The 20967-nt window shown below is 35.6% G+C and overlaps 2 protein-coding genes, 1 long non-coding RNA gene and 1 pseudogene across 6 annotated transcripts; 3 read left to right on the forward strand and 1 right to left on the reverse strand.

Annotated features, from left to right (window-relative positions):
• Window positions 1–1017: 1017 nt before the first annotated feature.
• Window positions 1018–4582, reverse strand: LOC147499427 (CBL-interacting serine/threonine-protein kinase 24-like). Of its 3 annotated transcripts, none has more exons than XR_015195863.1 (7): window positions 4381–4582; window positions 4122–4174; window positions 3984–4046; window positions 3644–3894; window positions 3486–3560; window positions 3025–3343; window positions 1018–1325 (listed from the first exon to the last, which is right to left on the reverse strand). XR_015195863.1 is itself a non-coding variant. In XM_086561226.1 (7 exons), the coding sequence occupies exons 2-6, from the start codon at window positions 4170–4172 to the stop codon at window positions 3170–3172; spliced, it is 435 nt and encodes a 144-aa protein (XP_086417352.1). In that variant the 5' UTR covers window positions 4173–4174; window positions 4381–4582; the 3' UTR covers window positions 1018–1325; window positions 3025–3169. The 3 variants fall into 3 exon arrangements, 2 of the variants coding, with proteins under 2 accessions (XP_086417352.1, XP_086417353.1); XM_086561226.1 differs by having other exon boundaries at window positions 3823–3894; XM_086561227.1 differs by having other exon boundaries at window positions 3481–3560; window positions 3823–3894.
• A 1641-nt stretch (window positions 4583–6223) lies between these two features.
• LOC147499428 (large ribosomal subunit protein uL23 pseudogene) lies at window positions 6224–6929 on the forward strand (annotated as a pseudogene).
• Window positions 6930–12258: 5329 nt separating this feature from the next.
• On the forward strand, window positions 12259–14603 carry LOC147499429 (uncharacterized). The gene is made up of 3 exons (XM_086559132.1): window positions 12259–13755; window positions 13854–13982; window positions 14081–14603. The coding sequence occupies exons 1-3, from the start codon at window positions 12295–12297 to the stop codon at window positions 14102–14104; spliced, it is 1614 nt and encodes a 537-aa protein (XP_086415258.1). The 5' UTR covers window positions 12259–12294; the 3' UTR covers window positions 14105–14603.
• A 505-nt stretch (window positions 14604–15108) lies between these two features.
• Window positions 15109–17299, forward strand: LOC147499430 (uncharacterized). 2 transcript variants are annotated; one of them, XR_015194474.1, is made up of 6 exons: window positions 15109–15601; window positions 15677–15898; window positions 16022–16097; window positions 16258–16338; window positions 16618–16696; window positions 17018–17299. It is a non-coding gene; the product is annotated as an uncharacterized LOC147499430 (long non-coding RNA). The 2 variants fall into 2 exon arrangements; XR_015194473.1 differs by having other exon boundaries at window positions 15677–15827.
• Window positions 17300–20967: the final 3668 nt, after the last annotated feature.

Consider the following 20967-nt stretch of genomic DNA (forward strand, 5'->3'; position numbering starts at 1 on the left):
AGAAGAAAAAATATCGTTCTTAGAGCTGCTACAATTTGACACAGTAACACATCACTTGGAACACGCATAAAGAATTGACACAACAATTTTCAGACATCTACAAAGAACTAATGTTATTCATTTAATTACAAATAGTTGCAAGTCTTTTAACAAAAAATATATATTCATTTAACGGCACCCGTCCAAGTATGAGAACACATCATTAATGAATAGTAAAAAAATAAACAACCACTCAAGAACATCAGCAGATAAACCAGACATAAACCACTCATAATACGTCAATACTTTGACAGATTTAACTCTTCGCGTAGCCATTCCCAGCACAAATGCTTTAGAAATCAATCAAGAGATGAAAAACCTATAAATTTATCCACCAACAACCTATAAATTTATCCATTGGATTTGTTTTCCGTGACAGATGAAAAACCTTACTTTACACATTACATGTCACTACTAAAAAAATGGTTTATAAGCTCAGCTAAAAGGTGAGATGTTAGAGTTTTTACCTCGGTCTTCTAGGAAAAAACAACTGAGGTAAAATCCACTGAGATAATAGAGTTCTATAAAACCGAGATAATAAGCTACTAAATTATCTCAGAAGTCTGACATCTTATCTAAATATATTATCTCGGTTTTCTAAATAAAACCGATATTATATAGAATAAAACCGAGATAAATTGTTGAATGAAACCAGTTAGTATAGAAGAAAACTGAGATGTTTTTTTATTGAAACCGAGATAATATCAAAAAATAACCGTGATAAAATCTTTTGGAAAGGGAGATTGTTGGACAACATTTTATCTCACCCTTTGTCATTTTTTGCTGGTATTGTTCATGACAATTAACCAGCAAATAAAAACCTGTCCCAAACCACCACATATATTCCTTTTCATATTCATAAATATCAACAACAATTAACAAAAGCTACCAAACATAAGTAAATTCTTTGAAGAACTTATTTCATTAAGATAAGAAAGAACAATGTCGAACATGATCTTAAGTTTTAAAGAGTACTAGTGATCAATCATTTATTTATAGAAACTCAAATATTGTATCAACTACTATTCTTCGAATTATAATAAGACATTTTTTTAACCTTTCTCTATACATTCAAGAACTGAGACAAATAGTTCCTACTGAATTTCCTCCTTACAGATAGTTCCTGCTGAATTTCCTCCTTACATATGGTTCCTGTTGAATTTCCTCCTCAAAAATATTTGAGAATCTAAAGACCTATACACGTCGGTCGTCAGCTATGAAAAATTATAGGCTCCAGGACTCCCCTCGTCAACTTTAGCAACTGGAGACAAATATCCAAGATGGTCCTGATCCATAAGAGAAACATCATTTTTTTTTTTTTTTTTTTGATGGGCAAGCGAGGTTGTTATAGAGGTCCCCTACCCCTTTTCATTAATAAAAGATTAATAAGCTTGTTACAATCGGATATAGAGTTTGCCTACTGCATCATCATATATGATTTTCTTTACATCCTCTGAAAAGGAGCTAGGAACTAATTCTACATAGCTAACCGTAGGAACATTACTTGCCAATGCATCTGCAAGTTTGTTAGCTTCTCGATATACATGAGTAATAGTGAACTTCTCTAGTTTCTCTCTCATTTGGGTAATGCTCCTCATCATCTGTTCTGCTTGCCATGGGTAACGCATTTCATTTTTGAAAAAAGAGATTACATTTGCTGAATCCGTCTGTACTCTGAGTTTCCTGATTCCCTGCGAAATAGCCATTTTGATCCCTTTTTCGACGCCTTGCAGCTCTATTAAGGCAATGGTCCGCTTGTTGGACCTTCCCTTACTCGCTATTGTGACTTGACCCTGATCATTTCTTATAACCGCTGCCCATCCCGCCAAAGACCCATTAAGTGTACCGTCTGTGTTTAAGTTTAGAGTTCCCTCGCGTCTTTTTTCCCAGCCTACAAGATTGCCGTCTTCCTCACCGCCGATACCACATCTACATTCCACCTTTCTCTGATCGGTATTTGCTTTCGGATCCCTCTTCCATCCTTATATCCATTGCTTCTAACTTTGTTCGACATCATTCAGAATTCTACAAGCCACCGAGTGTGCCCGAATCGCTTATTTTCAAAAAATTTTTCATTTAGTGTTCTCCAAATCCAATATATGAACCCATTCCATCCTAATCTCATTAAGCGTCTTGTTTCGCCCTTTACCCACTTTGCTCTGTACCATTCGATTTCTATTTGCCATGTGCTTGCCTGTGTTCTATTGTATCCCATTTTGTCCAGTATCAGCTGCCAAACCTCCTTATACTGTGCTAACTTCTGAAAGAATGACCAATGTTTAGGATCATGGTTTTCCATGTTCATGCTCAATCCAATTCCATCACTGTACAATGGACTTATGCTAGAGGAGTCCTCAGTCAATCTTTCATTTGAAAATATATCTGACAAGAAATGCCGAGGGAATCGGTCATTGATGTCAATAAGAATATCTCCACGCTCTGGAGCGGAACGCTTGGCAACCTAGGACTCGACTTGAAGTGCATCTTTAGTGGAGGCCCCTACCTGAACAAAATTATTTGATTGCTCAAAGACATCATTACTATGTGTGTCACTGGAAGCTAACATAATTATGGTTTCATACTTGCATGATACAATTTGGAGATTGATGGTGTTCATACTTTTCAAGGAATACTGAAAAGTGTCATATCAACAATGTATAATTAAAAAATAAAATACCAGATCCAATAAGAAAATTATAATCAGCATGAATGGATAGTAAAATAGATAATAAGGTCTCTGTACGGCATCTATACTCCATCTCACTTCTCATTTAGAGAGATTGGAAACTCTGTACTAATTCATTTACATTTCTAGTCCATATTTCCTCGGATTTAACGTACTTTACTTTCTCTAGCTGACAATACAAATAAGTTTTCTGAACAGCCCAACACTTAGTTCCATGAAGCAGTATTCTTGTAGTGAACAGTTTGATAAAAGGAAAATAATTGTAAATAGAAACAAAAAAAAATATGAATGTAAGTCACCTTTTTCTATAAGGTTGGAAGGTCGATCTGTCTCATCAAATGGGAGGTATCCAACCATTATGACATAAAGGATGACTCCACAAAACCAGATATCAGTGGCAGAACCATTATAACCTTGATGCCTGAGAATCTGATAGGCCAAGCTTCATAGCTTAAGAGCTATCACGTAATTGACTCCACAAGTATTGAATGTTGAACCATATACCAGTAAGTTAACAATATAAAATCTTTCCAGCATCTTAATGGTGTATAAACAGAAATGTACGTCGGGAAAACATAATTTGGGGTTCCACACGCTTGTATGAAAAAGTCCCACTCCCTGCATATAAATATAAATAAAAACATTAATTCCACAAAACGCACAATTAAAAGGTGAAGCCTCGGTTTGCATCTGTAAGGAGTCCTACTATCTTTACCCCTGCCTAAGTGCCTAATGCATAAGAAAAGGAAATGCACCTTACTTGTTGGGGCAACGCACTTAATCCAAAATCAGAAATCTTCAAGTTTCCTTGAGAATCAATTAGAAGGTTTTCAGGCTACAAAATGATGAAAACAAATAAATACAATTAGAAGCAATATATTATGAACTCAAGTGTCTTATAAAAAGAATGCATCACACCTTCAAATCTCTGTGATACACAACCTTACTATGGCAATAATCAACAACATCTATAAGCTGTTGAAAGTACCGCCTAGATTAATTCTCACTAAGCCTTCCTTGGTGAACCTAAAGACCGAAAAATGAACAAAGAAAGAAAAACAGTAACAAATAAAATAGCCATGTTCATAAAGTCTTACTATTTTATCAAATAATTCTCCCCCTTTGACGAATTCCAAAACAATGTAAATCTTTGTCTGACTCGCCAAAACCTACATAAATATATCAAGTCTATTGCAAGTGACAACGCCAGAAAACTTTAACAAAAAAGTAAGTGGTCATAAGATAAAGGTCCCATTACCTCGTGCAACCTTACTATATTAGGATGCCTGACAATCTTCATAATGGATATTTCTCTCTTAATCTGGAAAAATTACTGACACAAGTTATTCTAATAGTAACATATCAAAGGACCGGCCAAGTATTCAAGTAAAGTTACCTGATTAACCATTTTGTGTTTGAGTATAGTACTTTTAGCAAGACGTTTCATCACTACAATAAAATAACAAACAATGGACTGATATTTAGTCTACTTCATAAAGTCTTTACCGGCCTTCCGTTTACGACAATAAATCGGGAAGGACAATAAATCTCGTCTCTATTTTGGGATGACAATAGAATTAACTTCAATTCCAACAAAACAACTAAACCATACAAAAAACATCAAATCTTTATAACAAGTTAATTGAAAAACTCACCGGCTCAAGGCTGTGCTGCTACTACAGCTTTCCACAACTCTTTTATAAATGTGCTGTGATTCTTGGCCATATTGCAAGCTTCTTTCATACTTCTGAATCCGGTGTTAGTAGCGAAACTTGAGGCTGCCATGTTTCATTGGCTAAAGTAATAGTCCCTCCACAAATCTGTATGCAGGTCATCACCAATCTTCCATTGAGTTACGCTCTGCCCTCGCCAAGGATTCACGCGAGGAACAACTTCGTTTCTGTGTCAAGCAGAACAAATCGTGGACCTTATGGCTGCACAGAGAGAATAGCCTAGTCTGTATGGTTGTACTTAAGAGATGAAAAAAACCACTCAAATCTACTAGTTAAGGAATCGATGAACTCTGTTACTGCAGACATGAATATCATTACTGCATGGAGTGTTAACACTAGGCTAAGAAGAGTTGCAAGAATAAGAGAGAGCAAATGGTATCCACCAGATCCTCAGATTATCAAATTTAATTATGATGGTGTTTCAAGAGGAAACCCAGGACTAGCAGGTTTAGGTAGTGTGTTTCGCAATTCAGAGAATTCAGAGAACCGGACTCTACTCGTAGTCTACTAGCTATCAGGAGGAGTGTCCATTCATGGACACGAGTAAGAACGAGTACTGCTGAGAAAATCTTGTATAACGGAAGGCCCCCATGGATAAATAAATGGGAGGCCCCCTATAGTACTTCTTTTAGGTTTGGCAAGCGCCATGAGGAAGATACACTATCCTACCTTTTGGTAACAAACTATGTAAACTCTACCTTCATTTATTTTTAATACAAAATCTCCTGCTTACCTAGCGGAAAAAAAAAGAATCTGGAAATTCTACAACCAAATCCACCCATAACCCGAAAATAAACAAACACCACCCATTACATAATATAGAATACACAAAAGAACATATTTTATAAGCAATTACAAAGAAATTGTCAACTGCAATACATGTTCATTCTTTTGCACACAACAACACAGTTCCTAACACCAAACAAAAAAATCCACCACCCAATCCTTCCAAAGCTCGATATTAAAAAATATACCATCCTGTCCATCTATAAAATCACAGTAGAGTTACAATTTTAACATCAAACACCAAAAAAGATTCAAAAAAATTCTAAAAACAATAGAAAGCCACCTTGGCCAAACCAACAACATGCTCTTCAAAAGCCATCAAGAGATAGTGGAGAAGCGAGATAGTTGGGATTAGAACGGCAGTTGCCATCGTGAGTTCGTGCTAGTAATGAGAGAGTACTGTACAGCGGGACTTCGTTTTTTTTTTTGGGACTTTTTATTTTTTTTTCCAAATTTATTCCGAGATATTTGATATAATAGCAATTATATCATTTGAGTGCCGAGATTTTTGGTTTAATATCCTATTATATCAGCTAGAGCTAGAGTTAGTATTTGACTATTTGGTTTAATATCAATTATATCAGTTTAGGAGGTGAGATGACCTAGAGTTCCACAGTAGCCTTTACCCCATGTATAAACCTACAAACACCATTACAAAGAGCTCTAGCCGTAACTAGGACAATGCCAACAGGCCAATCATGTAAGTATACAGAATGTCAACTGATAAGTATAAATACTAACATATCCACTAGAATATGAAGTGCCACCACATGCTCATCCCTAGCAAAGACGCACACAACATGAATATTATTGCTTTTAAAGGACTGGATTGATAGGTGCGTGTGTGTTTTCATCAATTTCTAGCAGTCATACCCTGAACACCCATATCCATGTTGATAAATTCAAGGTCCGAACACACATTTTGACTTTCATCAACAGATTATTTATCACAAAATCAGTAGCTACACTTACTCACCTTTCAAACATGCTATACCTAATTCCACAGGTTCACTGGACTAGACTATCTCAATGGCTCCTCCTTCAAAAGTTTCTACCACAAAGAAGGCTGACCCAAAGGCACAGGCCTTGAAGGCTGCTAAGGCAGTGAAATCAGGTGCGTCAACTCTAAAGAAGAAAGCCAAGAAGATCCGTTACCTCGGTTACCTTTCATCGTCCAAAGACTTTGAAAAGGCGAGAGACCCCAAGTACCCTCGTGATCGGTGCAACCCGAGGAACAAAACCACTATCAGATTTTGAAGTATCCGCTCACAACCCAATCTGCAAATGAAGAAGATCGAGGACAATAACACAAATTGTTGATATTCGTGGACAACAAGAAGATCAAGGCTGCAGTCAAGAAGATGTATGACATTCAGACAAAGAAAGTCAACACATTGATCAGGCCTGACGGAACCAAGAAGGCATATGTGAGGTTGACTCCAGATTATGATGCTTTGGATTTTGCAAACAAGATTGGGATCATTTAGATTGAATCTTGACCTCACCGTTTTGTCGTGAATTTAGAGATTTGTGTTTTAGAACCTTGGGCACTTTCAGAAGTGAGAATTGTGCTAGCAAATTTTATTTTGTGGTGCTCTTGTTTAAGTTCTTAGTTTTGTGACATGATATTGATTAGGAGTGGATTTTCTCCTTACTTGAAAGTTGACAAACATACCTTGTTGTCATGCATTGTTCTAATTGAAGTAGCTGTACTTTTAAATCAGTTCAAGCAGATTAAAAAAAAAATGCTATACCTAGCTGACGAAATGCGTGAAAGACAGACTATGCATCTCAATATTACACAAGTATCCACTTTCTAATGAAAGTTCAGAGCATACCTTCTTTGATGCCAAACAAATTTTTGCATCCTTCACATATACGTCCAACATAGCATCCAACACCAAACTGTATGACAGAACAGACAAGTAAGCATCTAAGCATGCCCAGTGGTAAGAGAATAAATTATATTACAATTGGACTATGTTTCATTTCAAACCAATGGTTCCAAAAACTTTCACGAGCTTTATCAATTTCCATTAATTAGTTCTTGTGATTTCCAGGATTGGTATTGAACTGCATTCCAAGAGGATTGTTTATTTCGAAGCCATGGATCCTTACCTTCAAGAATCTTAAGTTTCCACATTGATCCGCAGTCTTTATACCTAAAAATAAAACAACATTCACTTTAGTATATAATAAATTGAAAGATTTTCAAGAACACACAGTCAAAGCATTAAAAGAAAAAGTATAAACGAAACAAATTTAACAGTTTAATCTAAATGTATATACCAAGTTCTCTCAAACTGAAAAACGGTAGATGAAAAAAAAATAAAAAATCAAAAAAACGAACGTTCACGGAAATTCAAAGATACCTCTTTTCAGAATTTCTAATCCACAAATTTAATAACCCAAAAAGGAAAAGCAATAAGAACTTTTCCGATAAGAGAAACCAGTTCGCGAGGAAGAGTATTCTGTTCAGTAAAGGAGAGAAGGAGAGTAATATCTTGAGCGAGTTTACCTGGTTCGTCTAGCTTCCTCAGCAGTCAGCTCTTTCTTCAAGCTTTCCTATTTGGCCTATTTGTTTTTGGAAAAGGAAGAATTTAGGGTTTTAGCGAGATAAGGGAAACCAAAATTATGACTTTTGTTAAGTGTTAACTGAAAATTTTAAGGGGGAAGATGCGGACGCCGTGGTCGAAAGTAGAATTTCAATTGTTTCAATTTTAGTTTTCTTTTCTTTTATTTTTATTTTTCCCTTTTCTTACGGATATAAACGTAAGTAAAGAGCAATATAACTGTGACCTAATTATCTAATTATTACTCCAAGTGCCGAGATATTTGGTATAATAGCAATTATATCATTTGAGTGCCGAGATATTTGATTTAATATCAATTATATCAGTTTAATGTGAGATAAATTAAGTTTCCTATTATATCTGTTCCACAATGGTGAGATAAATGAAATTTTCTATTATATCAGTTTCATACCACCAGTGGTAAAATCCATATATTTTATCTCGGTTAAGTAAGAAGCGAGATAACAAATTTATACTCAGAGTTAGTACCTAAGTTATGGGACATATTATCTCATTTACATGACATATTATCTCTCTTATCAGCAGAATCGAGATAAAGCTAATTTTAGAACCGAGATAAAAACCATTTTTTTTAGTAGTGTGTACATTAGTACGCTTATCATGAACTTGGCAATGAACAAACGATAGAAAATTAGGAAACTATAAAAAACAAGAGCAAGTTCAAGGGATATTGAGAAAAATAAAAGTACCTTTAAGAGTGACTGAATTTACTTATTCGCTAAAGTCAACTGAAGATAGATACTCAATAAATAGGTGAACCCATTTACTTTCTTAAAAAAGTGAGAGTGAGAATACACGTGTGGAAATTAGAGATACAAGTGGTGAAATTGAGACCACGTGTTAAGTATACTAATTAATGGGCTAAGAATTAAGCCAACATTTATCATAAAACCCATTAAAAAAATGATAATTAAAAGACAGCCCAAAATTTGGATATGTAATACACTATAAGGCCCATTGATAAAAATATATATATATATATATATATATATTTTAGTCTAACAAATTATTGGGCGATGGGAACTTTGATCAATTAATTTACTTTATGAATTTCAATATGGTTTGGAAGTAAGATTTTTGATACATAATAAAAAAAAATGATATAAAAACGGTCCTCGTTCGTTGAACGGGTCCAAAAATCTAGTATAGACATATAGTGCATACAATACAATTTTATTTGTTGTTCGCTTAGTTTTGAGTGTACACTGTTACTTATTTTATGGTTAGTTAACTTTTATTTTTTCTTTTTTGTCCCACTCACATGTGTGGTTAACAAATGTAGAAAGTAAATGGCCAGGCAACTCAATTCATTTTTTTTCTTCGTTAATTATTTCATTGTCTTTTTCTAAAAAAAACTTTTTTTATGTTAAACTTCACCTAAGATTAGTGTGGAAACTATTCTTCGTGGCGTAAGGGTTTTAGGAAAATCGTTTTAGGTGGAAACTATTGTTTTTAGCAATAATTAGTAACTAGAAAGTAGACCCGTACATACGCACCGACTCTTTTAAAAATTTGCTCAACAATCATAACAAATCGTGATTCCTGTTTTCATCGCTAACCTATTTTAATTTCCTAACAAATTGTTTTAATCAAGTCTTAAAAACTCGTTTTAATTTTTTAACAAATTGTTTTAATTATGTTTTAAAAACCCGTGTTTTTTAATTGGGGGAGGGATACAACTTTAATTTGGAAATAAATAGTTTTTATGCTACTATTTGACTTTTGGTTTTAAAAGGAAAAGAGATTCCCGTTTGAAGTTGGATTCTAAAAGGAAAAGAATTTTCCTTCCCGTTTTAAGTTAACTATTAAGTTGATTAATGTTTGAAGTTGGATTCTAAAAGGAAAAAAATTTCCCGTTTTAACATAACTATTAAATTGATGACGTGGAATTTTAATAGAGTTCGAAAAATACCCCTTATGGGAGTTTTAATATTAAGATATAGATAAGATTTTTCCATATTAGTCTCTTACTTTTTCGTAATTAGTCAAAAAGTTTTACAAATATCGGAGACTCTGTGAATGCTCAAAACATATAGCCAAGATGGTACAGCTATAATATATATCTAAAAATATGCTTATGCTGTGTTTGTCCAGTCTAACAGAGATACATTATCTCAATTCAATGGCTCAATGAAAAGGTTTGTAGCCTCGTATGGACTCAGTCTCATTGTTCACTTGGGCATTATTACAATGAAAAGGTTTGTAGCCTCGTATGTAGTCCAGTCTCATTGTTCACTTGGGCATTATTATGAGTATCTCGCAACACATTGGTACTGGCATGTCGATTATGTAAAAGTTATATAGACAGAGAGCTTGTCAAGAAGAGAAAAAAGGAAGATTTACGCCAACATTCGTAACTGGAAGGTGATGCTCAGAGTTTAAATAGCATACCCTGTGATTTATTAGTTATTATGTTGAGATATTCAGCAGACGCCCTATCACACTCTATCAGGTCCATTTGTAGATTTAAGTGTCTTTTCACTTGTAGCACCTCTACATTCGTTTTGAAATCCAAGGGAACCTATGCTTTAATTTTGCAGGATAAAAAAGGATGTTTGGTACATTTATATTCAGTCGATGAAATAATATAGCAACCTTAAGTTGGACCTCTACACATAAGGTTGGATATGATCTGTATATACTTAATTAAAAGTTTGTAATGGTTTGATGTGTTTTTGGTAGGGGTGTGCATGGGTACCCAATTACCCGAATCGGAACCGGAACCGGAACTATTTATAGCGGGTCTAGGTCCTAAAATGTTAGACCCAATTTAAAGTGGGTCTTCAAGAATCGACCCGATAAAGAACCGAACCCATTAGAACCGAATAGTAAAAAACCGATGGGTACCCGAACCGAAACCGGAACCGATTAGTTTGATTTTGATATATAGAATTTAGTATTATATTACACTAAATAAAAACAAACCCAAACATTATTATTATATATAGTATTATATATAGTTTATATTTGTTAGGTGTAAAATTATACTAAATATATATAACATTTAGCATAATAGTGAATGTGTGTTATTAAATGCATATTTTATAATATTACATTAAATATGTGTATTATAAATATTAATAATAATATTTACGTGTCTACGTCTATACGTATAGTCGTATACTATGAATTAACTTATGCACTGTCTATATTAACTAATGCATGAACGTGTACGTGCTTGATATATTACATGTATATATATTAGATAACGAATACGTGCAATGCTAACTAACAATTGTGGTACATGTGATATTTATTCTAAATATATATGACGCATTACGTATGGTATAATATACATATGTTCGATTTAAAATATACACATACATATAATGTATGAGAATATATTTAAAAATTTTTAGATAACTTTCAAATATTATTATTGAATTTAAGACCATTACTTTTTATGAGAGGACAAAAATATCGATGACAAGTGTTATAGTCCCCGTAAACCAATTTTTATATCGGTTATATAACTAAAAAAAATAATTTTAGCAATAAAAATATATAACCCGATAAAGAACCGAAACGGAACCGGAACCGACTTAATTAATGAGTATGAGTCTGGGTTTTCAAAATATAAGAAAAAACCCGAAAGAACCGAACCCGATAGAAACCACTAAAAATAGACCCAGAACCGAAACCGGTAAGAACCGACCCATGAACACTCCTAGTTTTTGGCACGCCTCTGGACTCTGGTAATTAATAACCATTGTTATGTGTTAAAAATATAACCACCAAGAAATTTGTGACCCTCATCAAAGCTCGTGCCTATGCCTCAACAAAATTCCTTCTAGAGATCTAAGATATGTTGTGAGCTTAGTGGTGGGGAGCTTTTCCATGAAAATCCAATGGAATTTTTTATGGTTACAGTGTTACACTAATAAACTACAAACTGAAAGGGAGATTATGCATCATGCAGGGTTAGAGGCACGTATTAGTGGCCCTATTCAAAAGGTTATGGGCCTCTTTGCAATGGGCCACTATAACACCATGGTCATTCATAAAATGATCCGTCACTTACTTTACAAACAAGTAACACAGCGAACCATTTTTTTAAGACCAGCCTCTTCACTTCCCATAACCAATTGATCCTTTCACACACACACACTCTCTCTCTCGTTCTTGATTCTTTCAAGAAACACCCTTCTTTGATCCTTCTTTCTTTCTTCTTCACCAAGAAAACTAAACCATTCAACCAATAACCTTTTAAATCCCTTAAATGGCTATCAAGAAACATCCCAAACCTCCACTTCCTATGGCTGATCAACAGTACCCAGAATTTGAGAGCATCAAGATGGAAACGAAAAAACTTATTGCTTCTGAAGCCACTAATAACTTCTTCGTAACTTTGAAATACATTGAACAAGGGTTTGGAAGTCAGATGAACACTGCTTATCATCACCGTCTTCAAGCTGCATTTTATGATATTTTGGCTTCTAAAGCAACAACCCAAGCCATGAAAGGTTTATGTCTCGGGAAAGGAGTTCACTCAGCAAGAAGATCAATTGAACTCGCTCCTGAATCTATCGAGTTCGCTTATTTTCATGCTTATATGCTTTACCGACGAGCTTACAAAGCAAAATGTTATAATGAAGCTCTTCAAGAATGTAACCGAGCGCTTGCGATTCCAAACCCCAGTGATCCTGAGGAAGATTGGTTGGCAAAAGATGATGAACAGGAGGTAACAGAACAAACTGAAGAAAGAATTGGTAAAGTAAAGGATTTACTTCATCTGCTTATTATAGATTGTAACAAGGAAAAGTTTATACGTCGGTGGAACACTTTGGATGCGGATGAGAAGAACAGTTTCATCGAATTGAGTGTTGAGAATATTAAATCTTATTTCAGTTCTTTAGGCAATGAGTTAGCAAATAAGGTTATAACTGATGCTTTGTCATATATACGAGATCATTATCAAGATAGTAAGTACTGGTTGTGCTGTTTCTGTGACAAGAGATTTGATGGTTTTGGAGAGCATTCTGAACATGTTCTGACTGATCATCCCTTGTCGCCTACGCATAGGTCACTTTGTTCTTCTCTTGAGGTTGATTGCAGTTGGACTGAAATTATTGAAAAAGGAAAGTGGAAACCAGTAGATACTTCTGCTGCAATCAAAAGACTTGAATCTGAGTGGAAGGTGCAGGATAGCCGCAGTGAGAGTTCCAGGTTAGTTGAAGATGACCCCAAGAAGTGGCCAGAATCTGATGACTATGCGCGTACAAAGAACCTTAAGAGTATTCACAACAAGTTACGAAATCTTCTGCACAATAAAGCACTTCTAGCAGTACATGTGAATAAGGTGACACAATATGCTATGAACAAGTTACATGGTCTTCTTCGTGGTTCACCGTTATTGGAACTTGGCTTGGACCAAACTCATCTATGCATCTGTCTCCTAGAAGCGTCCCAACTTGATGAAATCCTTAAGTATTTGGAGCAGATAACTAAATTTTATTCTCATATTTCTAAGGGAAAAAACAAGGCTAGCATCCCGAAACCTAAATATCCAGTGGGGATTGAAGTGTACGATGACACATTATATGTCCTTTTCCCTGAGGAGTCACTCTCCCTTCATGGTGGCAGTGCTCCTACAGGCGATGCATTCTCAACGTGGATTTTTTCAGGTATTTCAAGTGAAGACAGCCTTGAAAAGTGGACAAGTGTGAGGAATGAAAGAAAAAGTTATTGGGAAGAAGTGCTTGGCAAGATTAGGACTTTCCTTCGACAGAAAAATGAAGAACTGTCAAAGATTCAATCAGATAATACTTGTAAAGATATACTATCAGAAGATGTTACACAGCAGAGAACTTTGCCAATGGTCCCCACTGATGTTTCTGATATGGAAATTGTAAGAGAAGCTGACTCGGGATTAATGCTCAAGCCCCAAGTTGACAACCATGATAATCATGATTTAAAGGTGAGTTTCTTCAGTACTTTAACCTGTGAGACAAAACTTTATGAAACTGTTTCATACCAGTTTGTTCTGAATTCTAGCTCTCCTCTTATGTTCTGCAGTTCAGAGAGGATGATGCTTGGTTCATGCAGTTTTCTGAATATAATCGTGACTGGGAACATAACCTGAAGTCTCATGCTGAATCTGATTACAAGGAAATTATGTATCCTCTTGTGAAGTCATACATTCGGGTACGTATTGATTTTCCATGTTCGAATGCTTCTACATTTATATATTCATACCTTCCTAAACATGCATAGTTTAACATTTTATATGTTTGCATCCTCAGGCACAAGTGGAAAGAGAAATCTGAAGCCAAGAAGTAGTACAAATTTAGTTAGCTGTCTTCAATCCAGCACTAGTCGCAGTTGTCCTCCGTACGTGGATCTCTGGGAGCTGTCTCTTATCAATGTTTTGACGCACACAGTATTGATGCCAGCTTTTTCATCTCCACAAAAGCAATCTGCACCAAACGTATAATTAAGCAAGTTCCATGAGTTTTAAGTGCACAGTATAAGGCTTAAAGCTAGGTCTGCAAAAAATTTGCTTGCTATACTTTTTGACAATGAGATCAAATGATTTCCACCAAGGAGTAAATACTCAACTAGCTAGTACTACTTCTGAATTCACATTTTGAAATGACTACGGTAGAATCACATCGTGACGCTGTATCATGTAAAAAAGTCGTATTTAGTTTAAAGGTGTTGCTCCTGTCTGTATTTCAATTCACTGTGAGAGAATTGCCAAGATAGGCATCATCTCAATTGCATAAGCATGTAAAATGAGAATATATATTAGAATATAACTTTTCGTGTCTAGCAGTGTAGTTCTCACAATCAGCCAAAATGGGTTAGATGATACATTTTTGTTTAGTGATTAATATAAATTGTCTGAGTAGATCGAAGCAGAGATAATTTCAGACTTGCCTTTTTCCTCTTGTTCTTGTCACAAAGCAACATCCCAAGCCTTTCTGTAAACATTCTGCCATAAAGTTTTGTTAATTTTGGAACATTTTATATGCATGTACGAGGTGCCACGTGGCTTCACCATAAAATAAAACAAAGTATTACGAATTCTGCTGCAACCGATTTGGAAGTGTGGTGCATTGTTTTAAAAGGCGTTTGAGGCGCTGCCTTCCTCAAGGCGTTGCGTAAGGCGTTTGCGCACTGCAAGCCGTATGAGGCATTCTCAGTGAGGCACAAACCTCCATCGCAAAAATTTAGACCATAAATTTTTTTTTTATGAGTTTTGGTTTTTCTTTTGAATTTTAATGTAAGTAGGCATCAACTACAAATAGGATCAATGTATCAAATAAACTAACCCATCTTTACCTTTGGTAAGTACTTAAACTTTTAAACTTTCTTTAATCAATCGAATATTCGAATCCCCTCATATCTTGCAAAATGGAGTTAACTCTTAATGATATGAAATCGCAAGTTTATGAATAAATTGTTGATGTATCACAAAGTTTACTTCATTTTTGTTTGTTCAGTATTAACTTTATACTTGGTACTAGGAAATTTTTCAGAATTAAGAAAATGTGATGCGCTCCAAACGCCTCACCCCACGCTTTCGCGTTTTAAAACATTGTGGTGTATATACAAAATTGAATATGATTAATAGATCTTTATCAAAGACAAGAATACGGATGCATTGAGCAGGAAGTGTTTCTAGAGTCTTTGGCATCTTGGTTTGGATATGTAATTTTCTTTCCTCTGCCCCGGATGGAGATTTGTTGATCCTCAAATTCGAGAATGGAGATTTCGCAAAGCGTGATTATTCAATAGTGAATCGACAATGGAGAAGAAAGGTGAATTTTCTTCTCAAAATCTACTTCACTTATTGTTTTTGATTATTGAGTCTATTTGTTCTGTACAAACCCTAGATTGTTGCGCTTATTAAATCGAGATGTTGGGTGTGTGGAGAAATGATATAGAATGAGCAGAGTACCCATTCTATATTGGGTCACTTGTTGATGTGCAGAGTAGCCAGGATCCGGTATTTTCTATTGCATTGCTGTTGTACATGAACACAAGGTGAGGCCATTTTGATGTCAGCGATAATTTAGTTTTGTGTTTTCTCTCTTCATGATATGGCCTACTCAAAGGTAATGCCATGTTAACTTATTCCACGCACTTGCTTGCGCTGTAATTTTCAAAATGATTGCCTTGATTTTTTACAATTTTAGTTGTCATTTCTTGTTCACCGATGGCTAAATTTTCTTTTACAGATATTTTCTCTATGGGTTGTCAGTCCTAGAAAGCTAGGAGGATTGGATGAGGTGGGCAATGTTCTCTCAGTCTCAGGTATCTTGCATACATGTCTTAATTTAGAACTAGTGTTGTCTTATGAGAATGAAGAAACTTCCTCCTATAAAGCCTTATTATGTCAAAATGTCAAATAATGTATTTTGCTCTCTTGAAATTGTCACTGTAATGCTCATTTATACACTGATTTTTTGTATAGGTTCATTTCTTGTGATATTGGCAAAATTCTTAGCTCAGTTTCAGTCAATGTAGGTTGCTTGTGATCATCTCGTCATTTCAGGTAAGCTTTTGGGTTGATTTACATGATATTTCAATCTTTTTTGTTATCAATTTTAAGGGAAGTTTCACTATTTGTAGAACACCATAGATGCTGGACATTTGGGGGTTTATATATATACACACCTTTACAGAGTCCTCACATCATGTACGTAGGCTTGCAGCTTTTCACTGCTTAGGGTGATATTATTAGTTTAGGGGCTGTATTATCTGCTCTATTAATTCTTGTTAGCACTAATTAATGATATTGTCCAAAGTCATTCAGTAGCTGTTTTTGCTGCAGTAGTAAACAGATCTTCTTAGCATGGTGATGACTATGACATGGTGAGCTATGTGCCGCTCGACCTGAGGAAGTAAAGCAGGTAGTCTGTCTCTCTACACAGCTTTCATATCTTGATTTATCAATTAGGTTCCTCTAAAGATCAGACGCCACCATCTTTATATAGTTTCAGACCTTCATTATTGGCTTTTCATGTGCGTGCATTCGCCTTACAAAAAAAATTTAAACTGATTATAACACATATATATATATATTTTTCCACACTAAAGTTGAACCCCCCGTAGATGCTTTCTGCTTGTTGCATATTTTCTCTTTGATGTTGCCATGTTTCTTTTTTCTGCTTACTGAGAATTTGAACTTCTTTTATTTGTACTGTCTAATATATATTTTTTTTGTCTTGCAGGATTTTGAGGCACTTTCTGATTGTTTGTCCCAATTCTTGTTTCTTTCTGTTCAGTCTTTAACAGTATTGAGCTTTATCTATTGAAGATTTTTGTTGATTTTAAAATGCTCAGAGTCTATAAGCTGTCATATTATACTCACACAAGGATATACAAGGCTTGATAGTTATTAGCCAATGATGTACAATGATATACAATTAGTTTGTTGTTTGTTGAATGACTTGGTTTGAAATATTAAATTTTTTAGCAGGTTCCTAGCAGATCTGCATCCCTGTTGAATTTTACTCCCGGTTAGTTGAATTGTGCTGCAGATTCAGTGGGTCAAATAGGGACTCAGTTGGGTTAAGTTTGAGTCCTTTAGAAATATTTTATGGGCCTCAGTTGGGCCTCACCAGAAAGCTCTGCTGAGCCTGAATGTCCAGGTCAAATTTCTTTTTTTTTAAAAAAAAGAAAAACCAAAAACCACGCCCCAGAAGTGTCTGTTCAAAAAACCACACTAACTTAGGAGTGGTTTTTTCTTAAAGTGGCTATTGTATTTTTTAAGGCAAAAGACACTTACCAAAGCATGGTTTAAAATTTAAGACATGCTTATAAACGGGTCACCATCTATCACTTTTTGTGCGTGGGTTTTTAGGATAAAAGACGCACTGTACATGTCTTTCTTAGGGCATCTCCAATGGGAGGTGTAAACCGTATAGGGTGCTATACCGTAGGTAATAGTGTATTAGCTAATAGAGAGGGTGGGGAATTCCCCTTCTCGCTATTAGTTAATAAAAAGCCCGGGCGACACTCGAACTGACGTCTGAGTGAAATAATTTTCGGACGTCACTTGGAGTAACGTCCCTTTCTAATTCTAAAATAATTTTTTTTAACTTCGGGCGTCCTCAGTGGCGTCCCGCTTCAATTAAAGAGGGGCGCCACCAAGCCGACGCCCCAATTTAATTAAAGAGGGCGCCACCCAAAGTGACGTCCGAGTTTAAAATATATATTTTTTTACACTCTTCCATTGGAAAGTATAGAGTGTGGATATTTATAAGCTATACAATAATATACAATTAAAGGTGTAAAATCCTAATGGCACCTACGTGGAGCCTAGGTGGAGGTGTAATTTTGCACCCCCATTGGAGATGCCCTTAGGTGATTCTGTTGTAGTGACGAATTGTTATGTGTGGGCTTCAATCGAAAAAAAAAAGGCGTGGGCTTCATATGATCATATTTAGTTAGAGTTGACAAAATTATTCGAAACAGATTTAGTAATGGGTGCAGAACAATCAAACAAATAAGATGATGATGAAGAAGAAGAATGAAATAGTGATGAATTTAGAAAGGTGTTTGATGAGCTTTATATACGTGGGAGATGAAGACGAAATGTGTGACATTTGATTTTTAATGACAGACATCCATTGCTATTTTGGATCCACTTATACCAAGAATCCTCCTAACGTCAGCCAATTAATCCCCAGAAAACTAACTACAAATTTTGAGATTTTGAGAAAGTTAGCATGAAATAATATATAACTTGTATGCTCGGTAGTAGTAATGAAACAAAATTCTGTATTGGCTTGTTGGTGCGGCGTGGCGGCATATTTTCTGAACCTGCACCTGCAACTATGATTTTGATTGACGAGGAAGTTTAGTGACTTGAGTCAGGATATCAGAAATATCATCACCTTGTATATTTTTTTGTTTCTAAGTAAGCAAATATTGTACTAAGAGTAAAAAGCTAGAAAGCATACAGAGTACAAGGTAGGCTTATAACCCGCTAACAACAGCAGTGTTACAAGGAAGTCAATCAAATCTAAAGTATGTCTGGTGAGGGACCTCCCATTTGGTGATCCATAGGGGTTATTTTAAATCATATATATACTACTTGTTCAGTTGTCTGTAACCCCGAGTTGGCTTCCCTCCAAGTTGGAGTTAACCTACAATAATCAAGAACTTCCTTATATCTCTCCCATTTTTGTTGCATCCACCATAGAAGTTGTGAACATCATATCCAAATGTATGAATAACTGGGGCAGTAGAGTCCGACTCTATCTATACTCTTTTCCTATTTTTCTGCAAAGCAAACTCCACCCCTTCAAGAATAGCTAGACATTTCACTATATAGTTAGTAGCTTCCCATTCATCTTAGTTTTTTTTTTTTTTTTTTTTTTTTTGACAATAGTGTTACCAGCATTATATTGCTTCCTACTTCAGCACGTAGAGCTGCAACTATTTTAGCTTATGCTATCATATTGTCTTGTATTGGGGATGGATGTCACCCGAGTCACCTGTGTAACAGGTTCAGCAGTTTGGATATCAAAGACCATTAATACTGAACAGTCAAGAATGCTCCCAGTGAAACATGTTAGCCCCCTTTTTTTTCTGGGGTGGACACGTCAGCTTTGGCAGAAAAAAAAAAAGACAAATCCACGCCCTTTTCAATTGTTCCCAAGTCTGCGAAGGAAAAATAAACCTAAAAACAGGAAGTCCAAAAGAAAAACCGTTGTTCGCCCTCCCAACCTCTCTCTTCCTCTTGTCTAATCTCTTCAAATTTCAATTAAATAAAACCATGGTCTCAAATCTCAAAATGGGCAAGAGCTCTAAAAAAAAACCGATGGTGGGAACATCTCTCAAATCCCTCTATACCAAATTTCATTTTTGTTTTATGATATTAGAACTCAGACGTCAAATTTATTTTCTTCTTATTTGGTGGCGTCATCATCTTCTTGGATTCATTTGAGATCGGTGTTATTTGTTGTTACTTCTGTTTCAACATAGAATATGGATATGGATATGGAGCAGAGCAATCAAACTGGATGTTGTGCATGTTTTTTACCATGAGGCATGTTCTTTTAAATTGAGAATTGCATGTAGTGATAATATCTACACATTGAGAATTGCATGTGGATAGAGTCTAAACATCTCTAAGGCATTTTGGATTTCATCAGGCTTGGAAATGGTTGTTTCTGTGAGAATGGGACCAGAGGAGTGGCTAGATCAATTGTTGTTTGAGCAAATACAATCTATCAACATGAGCTGTAAATAGTAGATTGATCTTATTAGTATATAGGATGATTTAGTTTCCTTATTCATAAGATTAGATTTAGTTTTTTTCTTTGTAAGATTGTTTCCTCCTGTATAGGATTGTAATCCCTCTATATATTGCCTCCATCTTGGAGAAGAATACATCATCATATATGTAACCACCGAAATCATATTCTAACATGGTATCAGTAAACCAGTCGAATCAACCACCATCCACCACCAGCCGAATCATATAACTTTCTTTTTCGAATCAACCGAATCAACCATCATAACTCATGGCCGGATCAACCGTACGTACCCCGAACCCGCAGATTATTATCCACCAAGACAATTCTGCTTTTCCCACTGGTATCACTTTGGATGAGACCAATTATTCATTATGGTCGCAACTCATGGAGATGTGTATTGGCGCTCGCAACAAGGCTGGATATCTCACCGGAGAAGCAAGAAGACCTGACCTCAGAGACTCCATTCTTGGAACATGGATTACAGAGAATCACAAAGTCAAAAGTTGGCTTATTGATTCAATGAGTCCATCCCTGATGTAGAGATTTATCCGTCTCCCCACAGCCAAGGATATATGGGAGGCTGTATCGAACGCCTTCTATGATGGATCGGACAAAACTTGTACCTTTGAATTGAATTAGAGATCTTTTTCTACCAAGCAAAATAGTCAAACATTATCCACATACTACAATGAATTGGTTGCTATTTTTCAGGAAATCGATCACAGGACTATCTCTCAGGAAGGAATAGTTGCAGGGGTGGTCCAGTTGCATTCTGCGATGGCTAGGCTTTGAGTTCATATTTTTCTAAGTGGACTCGACTCCAACTTTGCTCAGGTTCGTGGAGAAATCTTACGAATAGATCCAAAACTCGATTTGGAACATACGTATGCATATGTCCGAAGAGAATTTCAACA

Source organism: Coptis chinensis, chromosome 5, assembly GCF_015680905.1.
Source record: "Coptis chinensis isolate HL-2020 chromosome 5, ASM1568090v1, whole genome shotgun sequence".
Taxonomy (NCBI): Eukaryota; Viridiplantae; Streptophyta; class Magnoliopsida; order Ranunculales; family Ranunculaceae; genus Coptis; species Coptis chinensis.

Coding starts and splice junctions, on each gene's coding strand:
- LOC147499427 (XM_086561226.1), bottom strand. CDS start 4,172: ATGAAACGTCTTGCTAAAAGTACTATACTCAAACACAAAATGGTTAAT. Junction 3,895..3,983: donor ATATAGTAAGGTTGCACGAG/GTAATGGGACCT, acceptor ATATTTATGTAG/GTTTTGGCGAGTCAGACAAA. Junction 3,561..3,822: donor GAGAATTATTTGATAAAATA/GTAAGACTTTAT, acceptor ATCATTTTGTAG/CCTGAAAACCTTCTAATTGA.
- LOC147499429 (XM_086559132.1), top strand. CDS start 12,295: ATGAAAGGTTTATGTCTCGGGAAAGGAGTTCACTCAGCAAGAAGATCA. Junction 13,756..13,853: donor ATGATAATCATGATTTAAAG/GTGAGTTTCTTC, acceptor TATGTTCTGCAG/TTCAGAGAGGATGATGCTTG. Junction 13,983..14,080: donor TTGTGAAGTCATACATTCGG/GTACGTATTGAT, acceptor TTGCATCCTCAG/GCACAAGTGGAAAGAGAAAT.